Source organism: Chroicocephalus ridibundus, chromosome 3 (assembly GCF_963924245.1).
Source record: "Chroicocephalus ridibundus chromosome 3, bChrRid1.1, whole genome shotgun sequence".
Taxonomy (NCBI): Eukaryota; Metazoa; Chordata; class Aves; order Charadriiformes; family Laridae; genus Chroicocephalus; species Chroicocephalus ridibundus.
The window spans coordinates 44,180,024-44,199,692 of record NC_086286.1 but is presented as its reverse complement, the minus strand read 5'-3'; the positions used below and the strand labels follow the sequence as shown (position 1 = coordinate 44,199,692).

The 19,669-nt window shown below is 36.3% G+C and overlaps 1 protein-coding gene across 9 annotated transcripts in view; it reads right to left on the bottom strand.

Moving 5' to 3' along the window:
• Positions 1-19,669, bottom strand: part of RGS7 (regulator of G protein signaling 7) — a 294,620-nt gene that overhangs the window by 143,000 nt on the left and 131,951 nt on the right. For all 9 annotated transcript variants that reach the window (XM_063328943.1, XM_063328939.1, XM_063328940.1 and 6 more), the window contains one exon: positions 8,059-8,155. In XM_063328943.1, the coding sequence (XP_063185013.1) occupies positions 8,059-8,155 (97 nt within the window). The remainder of the gene's footprint in view (positions 1-8,058; positions 8,156-19,669) is intronic.

Below are 19,669 nucleotides of genomic sequence, written 5' to 3'. Positions count from 1 at the left end.
TTCCTTGTCAGAAAACACTTCTCTTTGGTGCACCTTGAATTGCTCTGTGAAAAAAATCCAATGTGATTTAAACAAACAAACAGCTCTATCGTCATAGAATTACCTCATAAACTAATGGAGTCAAGTAGTATACTTTGCTCCGCTTCCTAATTAAAACAATTACTTAAAATACCGGTACCAGGAAAATTCTTACTGATCTTTATTTCACTGGTTCTAATCATTGCTATGCAACATCAATAGTACTTCTTTCTAAGAGACTTCCAAGAGACAGCCATGAAGGAAAATGATTTTCATAGGATCCCTGAGTATATTTCTATACAGTCGCTCTTCCTTAGACATATTCTAGTCTTGTCTTCCTACAAGGCTTTGATTATGCACATAACAGATTTTAGAGAACCTAAGTTATTAATCACTACTACAGAGGCTGTTTATATGAGCTTAGAAGTTTGGGCTTTTTTAAGCTGATATATTATGCACTGCCTCCATGGGCAAATATATAATGCATAAAGAGGCATGCTATGTATGTTTATGTGTGTGTTGGAGGGGGTTATTTTCTCTGTTTTCTGAAAGTACTACTCATTGTTGCTCATATAAAAACAGCGTAACAAAACACAATTATTAACAGGTGTTATGCCAGAAAAAAAATATGTCAAACTACCTAAAGTGAAGGCATGATTGCAGAATTCCCGCTAATTTCAGGTTGAGTGAGGCTGATTCAGGTCTCCCTTTTCACCCCACATTTTCTGTGAATGTTACATGTCCAGTGTCCAGAGACCATGTGTCAAGGGGAGCAAACTAGATACATTTTTGTCCATAGTGAAAGCAGCAGGTTTTGCTGTACTCCTCTTCAAAGTATTCACACTTCAAAGGCGCAACCCCGTTCCACTAAAAACACTGGCAAAAACTTACACACGAGGATGCTAGGAAGAAGGTGGTGTAGGAAAGGGAGGGAAGTATTTTCATGACAAAACAACACAGTAGAAAAAGTTAGGAACAAATTTGTATCTACGATCAACAAGCCCCAGGGCTATTTCTCTCAAAACATGCTGAGCTATAAGGCCTTACAAAGCATTTGGGAAACTGGGGATCATCTAATTCAAACTGTGCGCTTCATGTGGATGAACAACAAATAAGACAAATGTTCCAAGCAATCTCCCATCTCACAACAAGAGAACAATTATTAAGATTTTTTGGCCATCAATGCATGACTTACAGACCTATTTCTTTTGCAAATGTCTGTGAAAATAAGCTTTTCATATCTGCTGATTTTAAGGGAACTGACATTTATGATGACTGTTTTGCACACAGATTACTTTAAAAGACACTTCAATGGGTTTTCAGTATATTTCAGTTTCCTCAACAATTTTGGAAAATTGCCTCAGACTTTCCTCACTGTATTTTCTTCTTTTTACTAATGCTCCCAATGGCAATCACCACTGAACTGAAAGGTAAACATATGAATACAATTTTTTGTTGTTGGTTGGTTAGAAGGAAGCAATAACTTTTAAATGAGAATATGTCATTCTTTTTAAAATAACCAATGAAAATACTTTCACATTTTGAAAAGCTTTTAATTCTGACAGTGATTTATTAAAGGTCTGATATTAACACATGCCTTAAAGTGAAAATGGAGAGCATAATCATCTTGGAGCATTAAAGTTATTGGAAACAGATCTTCATTTCTTTCATTCACTTTTCAAGTGAATAAGAGCATTCAGCTCTTACTTGATCCCAGCCCACCACAGCTTGTCACATGGCCATTCTCACCTTCACAACTGCAGCGCTGTCACAAAGCTGATTTTCCAAAAAATACAAAAGTTCTGTCAAGTTTTAAGCAGCTTAAGAGCACTCTTCCCTGGCCATAGTCACAATCCCAGTGATGCGGCCAAGAGAGACAGGCAAACAAACAGAAAGAGGAGGTGAAGGTATGCAGACAGTACTCAAATACCTACTTTGGTTTTCTGAAATGGTAAAGCATACAAAGCACCACTCATTAATCAGTTAATTATCTCACCACTTTGAAATGACTGTTATGTCCAATCTTATGGCGCCACTTAGTCAATCTCTTCTACTCATGACTCTAAAAATCATGAACATGATATCAATAAATAGGAGAACCAGCCTTCTCCTTAAAAATATCCACTCCCAAAAGACTGTGAACATTTGAATGCAAATCAGACACTCTGACAAAGTGATGAATGGAAATGACACAGAAGAGAGATTGGTGCTTTAACTTCAAACCAACTATTCATTTGGGGATAGAGGATTATTAGCTTTTTATTCTCAAAAGTTCTGCTTTGAAAAGTGAAACTGTAAAGCAAGTCCTTGCTCATATTTGCCCTTCTGAACGGGCACAGAAGAGGGAGTGAGCCAGGTTCTGTCCCTCACGTACTGACAGAGATCTTTTCATCAAAGCATTTTACTAAGACTGGAACCCTATCAAGGCAATGAGCTTCCAGTTTTAACTCTGAAGGTTCTGTTTGCAAATAACAAGAGGATGATTTGGCATAAAGAAACCAGCAATGATTTTACGATTAAATTATACCTGTAGGAGAATGTGAGGAAAGGGGGATGAAGGAAAGGGAAGAACATTTAAGTAGGAACCTGCCATCAACCCGACACTGGAGACACTGGAGGGGAAAGAAAAAAAAGTGGTCCATAAAATTAGAGGTTTGGGAAATGGGAATCCTAGTTTCTCCCGCATAGTTAATTTATTCTGGAAAAGGTATCCAAAATGGAAATTCCAAAATCCTTGTCTTTACCGACAATGCAACATTACGCTGCTGCAGAGGTACCAGATGATTGAGGTGTTATGCTTTTGTGGTTTTTTCTGTCAATTCAAGTAGTAGAGCTTTCTCTTTTATCTTGTATTTCAGGTAGGTCATCTCCAGTACTGAAGTGGATAAACCTGTCAACTCGTTTCACATCCAGCACTGAAAAGTCATCAGATGCTAACAACTCATTACTCAGCTTTGAAAGATCAAAACTAATGACAGATGAAACGCTCTCTTTCTTCTTATTAGTCCCCTGAGTCATCCAATTCCCACTGTATCGTTCTTTATTTTTTTGCCGCCTGCCTCTATATAGCAAGCAATACTGTTGCAGGTAGTTCCTGTGACTCATTTCTTGGGCTCACCCACCTGTGATCTGTGGGTGAGATGAGCTACTATGACACTGCTTTCCTCTGGGGTCTCTCACTACATCTGACCAGGCTACTGAGACTGCTGCTCTGCTTTTCAGTAGGATTTTTTTATGTTTAAACACATACATTCTCTATTTTTACCAAGCACACTACTAGTAGTGCTTAAATAAAGACTGATAATTAACGATTATATTAATACATTTGCTAATCAAAGTGCGACATCTCATTATCTTAACAATTCCCTAGGTAGAAAAGAAATAAGCATTTTCTGAGATGAGGAAAAACGATGAATAAAAATGGCATATGATGGCAGTAATCTTAAAAAAAATGGGAAAATGCAATGTCTATATTGAAAAGGCACAATATCAGCTTCGCATCTAAGAATGAGAAAAAAACTAAAGACTTCACATGGATTATATTTTCCTGGGAAAGGTAAGTGAATCTTTTAACTTTCTCTTTAACTCAGAAGGAGATGTTAAGAAAAACACCTTTCTGCTGATCTCATTCTCCTATTTCTGTTGGTTCAAGCTGTGACTACTTTCCAAAATTATTGAGCCATGCATCAGAAACCGCCAGTAACAACTAGTGTGAACACGCTTTCCTTGAATACTTTTTATTCTGTCTCTGTGTGTATTCTTTAATTGAACTTACATTTCTTATAGTTCTCCCCTCTCCTTGAATAAAAACACTAGTGTCCCTCATTCACCCTTACACACCACACCATTGGCACATTCTCCGCAGATTTTATTAATCACCAAACAGATCTAAGTATTGTACACTTTAAAGTCCTATAAAGCATCACATTGATATACTGTAATGACCGTAGGACACCACTGTATCACTACATCTGTCTTAATGAAATATCCACGTTATGATTACTTATGAAACTTTCAGTACTAATACTGACCAGCCCACCCCGCAAAGACCCCCAAAATAAACCCTAAACTATTGCAGTGCTTTATCTGTAAACTCTGAATGCTTCTTTCTGCTTGAAAGCGAACAGCAAAACTTTGGCATTTACTTGCTTTCTCTCCTTAGTAAAAATAAAAATGATATTTTAGAGTTCCTTCTAATCCCTATGATTCATATGTCAGACTCCCTACATTCATCATTTCAAGCAAGTTTTTTTATCCATTTCCAGGCCTAATGGTGAACCATGTTCCAGGCAAATTGCCTTCTTTTTATTCCTAATGCTGTAATCAGTGTTAGTAAAGAATGCACATGACAACCTTCATGCAATTATTATTGTTGACTGGCAAGATGTCTATATAAACTATCTTCTTCCCTCCTCCAAAACACTTTAAAACCATGAAGACAACAACAGCAAGCCCTTCTTTTGTTCATCAAAATGCATAATCACATAGAAACAGCAAACTCTCCTGCCTGTTTTTTCCCTTGGAGTCTTTGAAGTTTCAAATCAAAGCCACAATATATATCTGATGAATAACATAATTATGACTACACTGCAGGCACACAGGGGGTCCTGCATTACTGCAGTCTAGTCAGCCATCAACCACTATTTTAAACATGTGCCTTCTGAAAACTGAGTGCACATGACTGTGGTCATCAGCATTAATCATAGAAAGTGACTTAGATCCATAGTGAGGGATAACAGAAATTTTGGCATTAAACAGTCAGATTTCCCAAGAACCTCACAAGACACTACTTCAGTGCCATCTTTGAGCCCAGGTTTAGATGCCCAGATATGTAACTAAGGCTTAAAGCTACTGAGAAAATTGACTCAACCCCTCCCTCAAGAAACTTCCTGTTCACCTGATGTATAATCAGTTCAGTTCAGAGATAGTTCAGGCTCTGCTAGAGAATACACTTTTAGAACAATGCAATTTTTAGAATGCAATCTCTGGTGCAATTCTCACACTCAAGATTATAATATGAGTGGGAATAAGCAGACTATATTTTTCATAATAAAAACAGATTATTCCATTCTCAAAGACAGGAAGCTATTACTCTAGCAATTATGGTTTACACCATAGCATTGCTTATAAGCTTAAGCAGTCAAGACTAAGGTGATTAAACCATTTCCAGCAGAATTTCCATTAACAGTGACCAGTGTAGGATCTAAAATACAATCTAGCAAACCTGTATTAGGGTACATAAGTATACTAGTCTGTTTTCTGTAAAGCTATCCATGCAAATTAATCTATTTTTTGCATCCAGTCTGAGCCTACTTGCATGTAAGATTGTGGGTGACTCAGCTTGAGGTGAACCATCACTACAAAGACCATCTGCTACAGCACACTGTACGTTCTCTCTGTTCAAAGACCTAATTGTACTTACCCTCACAAACACTAGCTGGATGAGATAATTTAGTGAGACTCTGGAAAGGCTAGGGTCTTTTACTAAAAAACATTTTTGGCTGAAATCATAATAAGCATACAGTATACTGTTACAATGGCCCCAGAAGGCAGTGAGCTAGAGTCGGGATGAGTCAAGATAGAATTATGCTGAAAAAGCCACTTGTAGTAGTTATTTGACTCAAACTCAAAAAAAAAAAAAAAAAAAAAAAAAAAAAAAAAAGTTGGGCATGGAGACAGCAAATATATGTTCTGCAACAATGAATGATGCAGATCTTGGTGTAAAATAAGCTTTGAGTGCAATGAAACCATTAGCTCATCAGACCCAACAAGCAGAATAATTCTGGGCTGTTTGGTATTTATTCTTGCTTGTCATGGCATATTAAAATACACCACAGATGTTCACGAATAAGCACAACAGGTTGCAGGTCTGCAGGCAGCACAAGTAAAAGGCACAGTAGTCAGCTCCTAATGCTGTACTTCCATTGATTCTTTTATGCTGACTCCCATGTGGAATTAGACAAGGATGCATTTTTCCCTCTCCAATAATGGTTTATTTCTATATATAGTAAGCCCCATCGTTTCTGTTAAAGACTTTGTCATATACTAAGTTGTTCACCATAGATATTTGCATAAAAAGAGGTATAAATTTACATAGAGTTCTTTCGATACAGAACTCAAATGAGGATCATTAACATCATTAATGCTAAATAGTAGGAAAACTCTCTCAGCACTAAGGAATGAGGTATAGAATCAGGATAGGTGCTAACAGGATTTTCTTTTACCCCCTTCTTTTCAGAGATTTTTATCTTGGCATATATAATATACTGGAGCTCAGTCAAGGACTGCGTTTTTTTTCACAATCCATTTCACCTACTTGTAGGTGACTGGAATGCTATTATCCAAATTAGTCTGCAATTCACCACCTCCAGTGAATTTACACCATAGATAAATTCGCTGCATAAAGTCAATCTGATACACTCCTAAATGTACATATAAATATGAATAGCAAATAGCACACCATCTAAAGGTTTGTATTCTTTTTCATCAAATAGCTTGCAAACTCATTTTAAGCATAATCATAGAATCATAGAATCTTCATGGTTGGAAAGGACCTTTGAGATCATAGAGTCCAACCAAACAACCTACAATCTCTGCCACTAGAGCATGCCCTGAAGTGCCAAATCTAGAGGTTCCTTAAACACCTCTAGGGATGGTGACTCAACCACCTCCTTGGGCAGGCTGTTCCAGTGCCTGCCCAGTAATATAATGAGGTATAGATAAGTAAATGATTCTTGAAAGATTTCAAGAAAGAAATCAAACAAAAATGGTGTGTTTGAATTCAAGCAGTTCGCTCACAAAAATGAATGTACAAATATCAACAAGCAACTTATTTGTTCTTCATGAATATATGCAATATAAATCAATAGAATTCATAATTTTTTCAAAATTTCACAAGGTAAATGAGATAATATAATCACATCATCCTATTTATTATAATCACAACATTCTATTAAAAAGTTAAATTCAGATACCATTCCCGAGGCTGACTTTGCTAATGTAGTCAGCCTTAAGTAGATATAGTCATTTAATAGGATACCATGCTGTACTAATTTATGGGAAATAAAGGTCCATTCTTCAGAAGCTAGTTTTTGTATAAGTAGTTTCTAAAATCCTAAAGACATTTTGTTCAGTCTTAAGACACTTTCCTTCTTTGTGCCAGAATTATTCACTATCAAAAACATTCCAAAGGTTGAAAATTAAGGTATAGAATTCTTCTTGCTGTTCTGGACAGTACAAACTTCTATAGATAATTTCTATGTAAGGATTATCTTCTCCATTACAAAAATTGCAAGTATTACCAGAGTATGGAAAAAGTAGGTTCAACAATGGCATCTATTTCAAAGGAACTCCATATGCATTGGTAGCACAGAAAGATTCGTATCCACATATATAAATGAATATAAAAATATTTAAATAATAAATATATTATACTAGCTAAGTAATAAATGGACAGAATTTTGTGCATACGTCAATACTGACTTGGATTAGCTATAAAGTTTACAGCTCTTTTGCAAATCACCACAGACATCTCAGTCTTAGCTTCTTGGATGCAGGCAGCCAGCTACAAAAGCAGACTATAAACGTTGTAATAAATGTCCACAGCCACAATTCAACATCAGCTACAGACTGCAGTGATGATTTTCCTTTTGTGCTGCTGCTATGGCAGTTCTTATCTTCATGTACTAGCCTGTACACTAAACTCATACTTGCCATGAAAACAGGCTAAAAAACATATTTGAAATGCAGAAACCCTGCAATAAAAATCTTGCCACCTTCTGATAATTGACTTTTTCTAGTAAATGAAGTATTCCCTTCAGTTAATTTGCAGGACAAAAACATCTCTGTGTAAGCCCACTCCAATGTGAAAGGAACACCCAAAAAATTCTATCGTTAAAGCATTCAAAGGATAGTCAACGTCTCCTCCAGACCAGATGACTCTGAATTCCCCACAGCACGCAGCTGAAAGTGTTTTCTGTTTGAGCATCCCGTTACATAAGGTAGAGTAGAAACTTTAAATAGTATAAAATTCACTCTTACCAGAAAAGACACTGGGGATCTTGGAAAGAAAACTTTTGACTGTACGAATAGGAATCCCATTTTTCTCATCTTGCATGCGGGCTATGACGTCTTCCATCTGAACACAGAGGAAAAAAAAAATAAAAGAAAGAAAGAATAAAAAAATCCAGAATTATTTCCTAAAATAAATTCTCCAATAAATCCTAGATCAATATCTCAGAATGAGAGGTCCGCTCCTGCTATTTCTTTTTTAACTTATCATTTATATTTAGTTTTATTGAACAGGCTAAAAAAATGCAAGTAATTTATTCATGTACAAGAATAAAAAAATGCATGTGCTCAAAGTCTCTTGAGAAATACCAATGTAGAACAAAGAGATTTAGTTAAAGTAGTTAAAAAAGGTAATTAAAAATCATTGCTGGATACAGATCTTCATGTTTTGATTGTATTACTGGTATTGTACCATATATAAAAGCAAAATAAACTCATACAGCCTTCTAGAGGACTGATACAGTTCTCAAAAAGGCTCTACAAAACAAAAATAGAGCTTATAAATTCAAATAAAAAATTCCTTCTTTTCTTTTGAGATGAGGAAAAAAACACAACGTGATGGAATTTTACATCCCTGGAAACAGCTGAGCCAGAAACATAAAGACGTTTTTGTAGGTAATGCAGTAGGTATAAAAATGTTTAAAATCATTTTGCTGGGGTTTTTTTTGTATTTTTACAGTAGCTCATTTTTCCCATCTCAATTTTTTAGGCTAATTTGGCCTGGGCATTTTATAAATTATGCCCAAGCCAAAGGTTCCGTTTCATGTGAACTATGAAAGCAAGCCCTTTTACTGGAAAACACAAAGAATATTTAGATAGAGTCATTGGCTGACAATGCCAGTTTTCATTCTTGCACATTTTGTAACTGAAGTTTATACATTAGATAACTTCCATCTTTCTTTCTTTCAATATCTAACTTCTCAAATATTCAATGATATTGCGATAAAATGAACTGCAACTATCCTTCCTCTTTTCTTAAATTACCAAGATCCACCATATGAAATACACTATGTGATAGAGCATTTTATATTATTTTATTAGTCAAATCTTAAAAAAAAAAATTTCTATCTCACTTCTGTTTCCCCAGTAGGTTCCCAAAGGATTCATTAAAAGTTTGTGGCTGGGTTGCGTTGAGAAAAGAGACTAACAGACAAAATTCTGTCATGCACCTTTTTTCCACAGAAGTCAGATGACCCAAATCAGCAAAGAGCAAATCAGCATTAGTTGCAGCTGTGCATTAATTGGTCCAAAGGGGGAGTTGTATAGATACAGGAAAGGGAATGGGAACTGGGGTAACCAGTGGTGTATAGAGAAAAAGAACAAAAATGAATTAAAAAACTGAAAACAAAATCAATTAGTTCAACTGCTCATACAAAGAGCGTCTGGAGGTTCGCATGTTCCATGTACTCATGGATCATACATTAGCAACGCAAGGAACGCAAATCCACTGCATAGTCCAAACCAGAAAGTACGTGCAAGAAGTAGATATTGTTAGCAAGATGTGGAAGACTGAGTCTATTGCTCAGAACTAAGGAATGTACAAATGTAACAGGAGAAAAGGACCAATGTTCACTGTAATGACTTACCTGACATGGAATTTTATTATTTAAATAGAAAAGGCTATTAATAATGTTCTGAAGAAATTGTCAAGCAGACAAACTATTGCCTATGAAAAGGAATCTCTCCCTACATTTATTATCCGTATAATATGTGAAGGCTTGTTTCAACCCCTTCTAAATCCAGTTGGTAAACTGTCTTATTAAGCCCTTAAATGAATAAAAAGTTGCTCAAACTCAAGTGAATACCTTTTGCTTTAAACAATAAAGAAAATTATAACTATAGGTACATGGTCCTCTACGGAAAACAGCAGAAGCAAATTTGATGATAAATTCCATACATGCAGTGTAACGTTATAAGAATATTGCTAGAACTGCAGAGTGAATAATAGTGCATGTTAGACTAAGACAAAGTTTAGAAGACAATTCATACATAAGGCAACATGATAAAAGTCTATTTGCATTATAATAAGCATTACTACAAATGTTGGACACAATCCTAGAACACAGTATTACAGGTAGTGATATGCAGTCACCTCTTTCTCAGGAACGCACAAGACTGCAAACATTTAATGCCTAGCATTCCTAGAGCTGTCAGTAATCACTTTTGAGGGTATAGGGAATAAATTGCTAACTGACATTCCCATATGCTTTCCTAAACATGCTTCATGGGCAAGATTTAATCTAAAGCGTACCAAACTTAACTCTGATAGGGCCTGTAGCCCTGGGGGAATTCTCTGGTTTTGATTAGCAAAGTGAGCTCTAGAATGTCTGCACTGCAAAATTACACCTTCCCCTGCACATCTAGTTCAGAATGTTGTTCTGTGTCAGGAGTGAACACCCTCTGTGCAAAAGGCAGCTCACATTCCAGACAGCATCATTGTGAACTGCCTGGTTAATTCAGTGTAGAAAGATTACTGTATAAGTGAGTGGGAATATTCTGAAACAAGATACAACACAACAGCAGACTCCTAATTAGTTACAGTTGACCCGGGATTCTGTATGTTATGCGTTAGACTACAAAATTCTTATTTGTCTTGTCTCTTTTTGTGCGGTAATCTAAAAGGTCACTTGTGTTTTGTGATCATCTTAAATCTTAAGCATAAGAACAAGAAAATAAAGGGCAATTTTTTTTTTAAAGTTGTAATTAAAGATTCAAAACCATCTAATCCAACGTACGCAGGTGCACCGTTTAACTTTCAATATACATAGTCCCTATTTCTGTTTTAGCTGCTTTAAATTCAGCAAAAGTAAAATCTCTTCCACTGAAAAACATTTCATTTAATTATATTTGGGAAGCAGCACTCAAGGCACTTCTCCATCATTCACCAACAATGACCTAAAACAATGAAAAGGGCAGAATAGTTTAATTAGAATGATGAAAGAAAATCTTCATCTAATTTTGCTCAAGAAGTCTAATCTGGGAAACACAAGCTGATGCTTGATATAATAATTTTCCGTCGTGATGTATCATTGTTTGCTTCTGAGTCACCTGACCCGATGCTCAAAACTGAAATATAAGCTCCTTCACTTCACCTCAGAATTAGCCCTTCACAGTTCTTATGTGCTTACCTGGCTAAACCTGACTGGCTCTGATAATGCAATGGGATCTTTTTTAGCCCTAAACCTTCTCAAATAACCAAAGAAAACAAATCCACAAACAACTACTGCCTCCTGATCGCTCTGCAAATGAAGCTCAATGTGCTAGAGAAAAGGAAGTGGTATAAGCACATCTTTTAGCTTTTCAGTCGTCATTACACACAAATAACAGGAAAAGTGTAGCTAGAAGGAAGTGCAGCAAGGATTCCACAGAAGCATTTCTAAATAAATGTATGCTTCAAAAAATTTGTTTACCAGTGCGGCAATTCTAACCCTGACAAAACCTCACTACCCTTCTGATACACAGGCAACTCAGACCAAACTTACAACATTAATATTTAAAACTTCACTTGTTTCATTGTGAAGATAATTTGCAGTCTTCATCTTGACATGTAAGGACTCTGAAATCTATTTCAAAGACTAACTCTATGACAACAGTGACAATGCATCTTATATGAAGCAAAAAGAAAGAAGACAGCAATATCCTGTAATAGAAAGGATACAGGAGCCACTGCCTAATAATGACCATTGCTCCAAACGCGCTGGGAGGTAGGCATGGAGACAGCATGACTCACCCCAGGGGCAGAACCTGTAGAGAACTAACAAGCCCACAGTGTCAGTGGTATTTGGCCATGGGGAAGAGAGATTAAAAGGTATAAAATGGGAAGTGAAGGTGATGGTTCTCAGTTGTGAGTATTGCTAAAAGTCTGTTGAAGGACTATGCTTATTAGGCTTCTCTTCTTTGATACGATCATAAGAGTTTTCTGCCATATGGAGTATGATTCACCTCTTCTATCTTTAATCATCAGTCACTACCCAAAGGTATCTGTCTTTCTCCAGTATTGACAGCGAAAGTCTAAACAGCAAACCAGGACTAGTATTCCTTTAGCTACTTATGGCTAGGTGAAATGAATACAACTCCTGGGAGAAGAATTTTTATGGTTCCTTAGATTTCAGTGCCATGTGGTTTGGGAAGACCCTGATCTTTAAATTTCCAAATCTAAAGATGAAATTCATTGCTAATCATCCATACATCTTGCAAAAATTATCCCCTTGCACCATAATTCAGCATCACTGCTTCTTAAGAAGTGGGTTTTTTAATTCTAAGACAATAAAATTTGAAAACTCAAGAAGTTTGTCAATACAGGACAAGAGTTTTTTCTTCCCTTAAAAGCAAGCCTAAATCAACTCCACATAAAGATGGACACTAGATACAAGGATTACAAGACTATAATAAGAAAGAAATGGTCTTGGAACTAACAGAAGTTCAGGAGATACATGGTAAACACTCGAAGACTTGACTGACTTACACATTTACAGATACCTCAATTCGACTTCTGTTACTAAAACAAATTTCAGTGCCACAGAATTAAAAGTACACCCAGGAATACTAGAATGAAACTAAGCATAATTTTGTTACTGAACCTCAGAAGAGGGGATTGTTCTTATATTGACAGTATCATGGTCCACCCACACTACAGCTTTGTTCATTTTGCTAAAATCTTTCTTCTCCATTTTACCCAAGTGTAGGGGTGGAATATCCCAGTGGAACTAACTACAAACCTCATCAAAACTTGTGAACAAAGTACAAGAAGTTGCAATACATAACAATTTCTTACACTACGCAACAAGATTCCCTAGACATTTTTTCCCCTCCCTACTTTAAATACATTTCAGAGTCCAAGGTCATTACTGCAGCTGGGCAGCAGGTTGCAGGAGGCTTTCCTTAGCCAGCCTCCCGTGCAGAGATGTACATGAAGCAACATGGGCTGAACAAAACCACCAGGGTAGAAGGCTGCAAGGTTCTTTATAACGTAATGGCTGTTTTTTCGTTTTTCCAACATGTGCTAACTATACAGAGTAGATAGGTATATTCTCATCTCTTCTAATATTATACTGATAATGAATTACCTGTAACTGTTCTTGCTTTCAACAGTACTCATCTCCTGAAACTCCGTCGTACTCCATATGCTGTCTCTCACACACTGCCAACTATACTACAAATTTTCTGCGGAGACCTCTATCAGCTAAAAAGCCTGCAATTGCAGGATGGAGAAAATTTGTAAGAAAGTATTTTTCTGTGGTTCACTGAGGCAAAAAATCTGTATATTTACATGAATGGCTAACCTACCCTGTCAGAGTTACACTTTAGGAGCCTCAGACCCTCTTGTCTTCCCATGTGAGCTGCTCTTTGCCTGGACTACACATGCCAACAATCACTGCAGTATCTGTCTTTAATTGAATCATCACAGTGCCACCTGAGAGCTGCCCAACTCACTGAACCAGGGGGCTTTGTTCAGCTAGTCAAGCTGCATCATGGAGAAGAAAAGAGCACAAAATACAGGAACTAGAAATCCCAGGAGGCTGCACTGACAAGCACCGATACAGGCAAACTGATTGCCAGATAAAATATTTCAGTGTTGCTCACCAAACTAAAGCTAATCATCTCAGGGCAGGAGTGCCGAGAACTCTTTTTCTAAATCCAAGTGTGTAGAAATGAGATTGCTGACATCTCTGTATCAAAGATTTTAGCATTTTCCATTTAATGCAGAATTGGGTTATCTCAACTCTTCATTCCTACTTGGGATGAAAACAAAGTTTAAAACATGTCCATAAAAGTACATTTAGATTTTTGACTGAAGTACAATGCTGAAAGTTGGCTTAGAACATGCAAGATTAACCAAACTGATAATGACAGTCATGCATGAACTATCTGAGCTTGCTGAAAATAAAGCAGTTGGTCGTTCCTCTAAGTAGCAATATTGCTTCTCCGGTCTACCAATACAGGCAACTGCCCTAAGTACTCTCTGATGAACATTAAATTAGAGAGTAACTTAATGAAAAGAATACAAGAATGACTCGTCTCATCCTTTTCAGAACCTCTATTCGCTGAAGTAATTATTTGACACCATAAAAATCAAATGACAAATCAACACAAAAGTTTCCAATCATATTGAATGGCTGCAATGGAGATAGTTTGAAGAGCCTAATTTTCTACATATACCTATGACGTCGACACCTCTGCCTTTAGTTCCTTTCCTTCTGCAGTATGAAATCACCGATGTAAGCAAATAGTTCATACTCTGTCCTGAAACAAAATACTTGTGGAGAGCCAAAGATACTCTGTATTGAAGCACTGTCTGTCATCACTTTTATGTCTGCATTTGTAATTATCGATTTGTGAATTTCTAATTAAGATTCAAATTCATTTTTCCTATTTATCCATACTGTGTCAAATACAGCAGATAGGTGACGTTCCAAACTGGTTGTAAAACAAGGGTGGTACTATATATACCAGCAGCCTGTGCTTACATTAAATGATTGCAGGCCAAGCATTTGTCATTTGTTAAGAATAATCTAGGCTATTTTGAATTTATTTGAAAATTCATGCCACTTCCATGCAATTCTTATTGAGACCTGAGCTGCTTCTAATTAGATGAACAGTCCTACTGGGCTTGTCCCACTCTGTGTTCACCACTGAACTTGCATCAATATGATACACTTTGCACACTTTGCTGATTTAGAACTGCGCTTTTGGAATGACAATTTTAAGCATATTCTTGTGTTGCTTATGCATCTAATATGCTTAATCAACAAAACCAGCATTTCATTTAAAAAGTGCTTGTAGTTTATTACAAATCATACAAGTAGTTCTTTTCCTTTTCATTCCTGTGCCTTTCCCATTATGAGTAAAGGTTGTATTTTTTTAAATTAAGCACTTGAAAAATAATTCAAATATTCTTTCAAATTGTTTCATACTATTAATACTTCATAACTTATTTTTACTCTGGCCTTTCCGAGCCAAGAAGCATTTTCAGTATTTAGGAAATGTCACAATCAGACACAGAAAATATAAAAATCTATGCACTTATTCAAAAGTTACCACTTTAAATGAATGGTGTTCATGTTTACATTACAGATAGATACAGAAAAGTATTTTAGTTTATGTTTTTCTTGTAACTTAGATATTATTAACTAGAATTAATTAGAACTACAACTTCCTCAAACCTTGAATGCTAGTGTTGCACAACCAAACCAGAGAAAGATTATCCAAAGGAGTTAAAAACCACATCCAGATGGTGAAATTTCAAAACCACTGAAGTCAATGATAATTTTGGAAATTGTGTCTCTGCTTTCAGTAAAATCATTATTTCCATCACAGGCGTGAAACATTGGTTATAATGACAGAGGAAAAGGAAGCATCACTATGGGTACTTGAGAAGGAAACACAGCTTGATAAAGGAGGCCTTGATGAAAGATTATTCATATTAATAGAGGGTTTTCTGTAAGAATACTTCATTCAGAATAAAACAAAAAAAATTTAAAGCAGCTAAAACTATAATGTTTATGAATATTTCAGGCCATGACGAGATTCTAAACCGTGCTACCAGAGACAGAAATAACATTTCTTAGGCAAAATACATATTTTGAAAATACGTTCTTTCAAAGCCAAGATGTTTCCAGAGTTGGACTGATCCTTTGTGGTATAATGGTCCTCACATTAAAAATGGGGTCTCTTGTATATTTCAGAAACAGACAAGCTCAACTAGAAACCTGACCTTTGAGATCCCAAATGGTTTTTCAAAACAATATTACAAAAATTTTCACAAGGTTCAGATTTTTTTCCAAGGAGGAACAAATGAAAAATTACAAAATTCAACAGGAAAAAAAAAACAAAACAACACCACATAAACCGGGATAGATTCTGGTACCCTGGTCAGTATACAGGCTAAGATTTTAAAGTAGAAAACACAAGCACATATTTTGGCACCTGTTGGAATGGGTCCAGCAGAGGGCCACGAAGATGACCAGAAGGCTGGAGCACCTATGCTATGAGGACAGGCTGAGAGAGTTGGGGTTGTTCAGCCTGGAGAAGAGAAGGCTCTGGGGAGACCTTATAGCAGCCTTCCAGTACCTAAAGGGGGCCTACAGGAGAGACAGGCAGGGACACTTCATCAGGGAGTGTAGTCATAGGACACTGGGTAATGGTTTCAAACTGAAGGAGGGTAGATTTAGTTTGGATATTAGGAAGAAATTCTTTACTCTAAAGGTAGTGAGGCACTGGATTGGGTTACCCAGGGAAGTTGTGGATGCCCCATCCCTGGAAGTGTTCAAGGCCAGGCTGGATGGGGCTTTGAGCAGCCTGGTCCAGTGGGAGGTGTCCCTGCCCGTGGCAGGGGGGTTGGATCTTTAAGGTCCCTTCCAACCCAAACCATTCTATGATTTTTGTAGGAGATGCAAAACAAGGACTAAGTTAGTTTATACATAGCTAACTCAGTTACAAAACTGAAAGATGGCTAATGGTGCATTTTGACTTAATGAAAAACATTCACAAAAATATTAACTATAGCCGAGTCATGATATATTCATCTACCTAAAAAAAGTGACATTTCTCGGGAGAATACTTACATTTACTCCAAAATATTGTCAAAATTCTAAAGTCCACAAAGCAGATGTTTTCTAAATTGGTACAGCTTTCTTACGTCATCTGTTACTAATGGTTTTAAATCTAAATTTGTATGGTTGGAATCTCTTTTCCTCGCTTGTCAGATGATCCCAAACATTACAAAGCCACATGACGGCAGCAGATCATTTTAGAAGCAGCTATTGCCGAGCAAGGAGGAGACCTTTTAAAAAAAACGCAATATCATTATCCTTTAAATGCTGTAGAGGGAAGAAGTAATTGCAAGAAATGTTTAAAATTACATTGACAGAAATAATGCTTCAGGGTAAACAATGATATGAAAATGTAATATGGATTTGGAAAATGAGCCTGCGTATATTTCGAGGTTCTCTAACCTGCTCTGGACAATAGCTCATGAGGAAGGTGATCAAGGCACAGGGTTACTTCTCCATTCACAATGAAACTGCAAGGAAGAACACTTATGTCGTAGAATCATAGAATAGTTTGTGGGGAAGGGACCTCCAAAGATCATCTAGTCCAACCTCCCTGCAATGAGCAGGGACATCTTCAACTAGAACATGTTGCTCAGAGTCCCATCCAACCTGACCTTGAATGTTTCCAGGGATGGGGCATCTACCACCTCTCCGGGAAACCTGGTTCAGTGTTTCACCAACATATGGAATAGATAAAGGCTAAATAATTTGGTGATTTCTGCATTGCTTTTTGTCCTGTGGCAGGGGAAGACAGAAAGAGGCAAGTTAGTCTTCTGCTAATATTTCAGCATCTAGGGAACTGAGATACTGTGTAAAAACTAAATTTCTAGCTCTCCCGGTCCTCTAAATTGGTCTGAGGCATTAAACTCCATTAAATACAGAAATGCAACTGCTACCATCAAAACAGATTTTTACCAGTAAATTATGCTCTTGTAAAAAAGCTGTTCTTAATAATTGTATTACAGTATGGTAAGCTTTCAGTATCAATTACATTTGGCATTTTAAAAAAATGGGCTGCTGATGTAATATTGTAATGTAGCATTATATGACAGATGGATTAGTTTCACAGTAGTCTGTTCACTCTCTGTTACACAACTTATTTGAAAACAAATATTTTATTTTACCTAATCTGAATAGACAGAAACTAGACATTCATGGGTATTCTGGCTGTTTCGGTTCTTAAAGCATGTCTAATTCACCCATTTTCACTTTAAGAACAATGTAAAAGAAAGAAAAACAAATGAATTACTGAAGTAATGATCTGCCAAGTGAACAATACAGAAAAAGAATCGATAGTCCACAGAAAATATAATCATGGAACATTCTACATGCAAAAAACATATCAAGAAGAGTACTGAAATAAATGGAACGGAGCATTTAAACCATTTAATATAAAAAATTAGCTACCAGCATTCCAATAACACCACTACGTTTTCCCTCCTCATTGAAAGTGTTATTATCATCTCCTTTGAGCCAGGCCTGTTCATCTTTTTACTACTTTTGAGAACATCACACGCACACTAGTAATTTTCTTGCTAAAAAGCAAACCTACCTAATATAGCTCTTGCCAGCAGCAATTCATGAACTGTAGTGCAAATTCTAGCATAGCATACAAATATTAGCCTGCCCTTCAGTGACTAAATGAGGTATCTCTCCATGTCAAGCCACATTTTTTCATTTCTCATTAACTATATAACTTAATCAAGCTTCTCATCAGAACATAACAAAAGTTAAGAAAAACAGGTCATAGGTGTTCTTATGCAGCAAGGAGTAATAAAAAAGAAGTTCTACACACATTTTTTTTAAAAATACTGGGGGGGGGGGGTCATATGTGGAAGGCAAAAGCTCTTTTTTTTTGCAATGGGTTTTACAGTTCTGAAAAGTATTTTAATTTGAATGGGGAAAAAAGACCAAAATGTGAGTACTTGCTCTGAAATAAAATTATGAAAACAAATATTTCAGATCAAACAATTTTCTTCATTTGAAAAAAGGTATTTTTGTCATCTATTACTGAAGAGTGTATTAAATAAAAGAGTACTTAAAACAACGAAAGGTATTTTGCAAAGAACGTCAAAACTGCCCCCATTTTATTTATAATTTCTGAACATTTCCAGAATTATTCCAGTGTAGGGTTCTAACTATATCTGCCTGATTCTAAGATTAATTTTAAATCCTATTTTCCTAAGACAGAGTAAATGTTTTTATGTTATTCACAAAATACTAGCATTCTCCTTAAAAATTACTAAAATCGTAGCAAAAGCAACTTGATTAACAGAACGTACCCCATTGCTTCCTTTAGCAGTTATTTGGAAGATGAGAGTTAGTCAGAATTTTGATAAGGGTTTTTGATTCTACACAATTAATAAACAAAACAGAAATGAAAGTTTCTTATTTAAAAATGAAAGTTAAGTTAACCATACTCTTTCATCAAAGCAGGATTTCCCAGGAGCTTTCTTAAAAGTAACCTCTGATAAAGTGCAGGAGTGCCAGTCTGTCAAACTCTATTAGTGCATTTAATTCCATCATACGTAGTTACTTCACATGCACACACAGAGACTGACTTCTTGGCTTCATCTCTTAAAATTAAAGTTACCTGATTTCCAGAAGCCCTGCGCTTCTACATTCATTGAAAGAGGACCTAGTTTTTTCTCACTCCCGCTCTACATTGCTGTATTTTCACAAGATTCTCTACCATGTGTTCATACAGGAGCAATTTCAATAAAGCCTTATCCATCAAAGCACTTAAACAGTTGGTAAACTTTAAGGCTGAAATTATCTAAGAAAATGAAAGTAAATAAATACCTAACTCACATTAAAAACCAGTGGACTGACATATCAAAAGACAGAAGGTGACACAGTGAAGAGTATGTATGTTCCAGTGCTTTGTGTAATAGGAGCCCATTCCAATGTGACGTTTCCTCGTTTATATATTGGCTGGTTGCAGTATAATTAGCAAAAGTAGAACACATTTTGTAATACTTCCTTTCAATTGTATGTAGCAATTACATCAGCTCCAGCACTCCACTGGA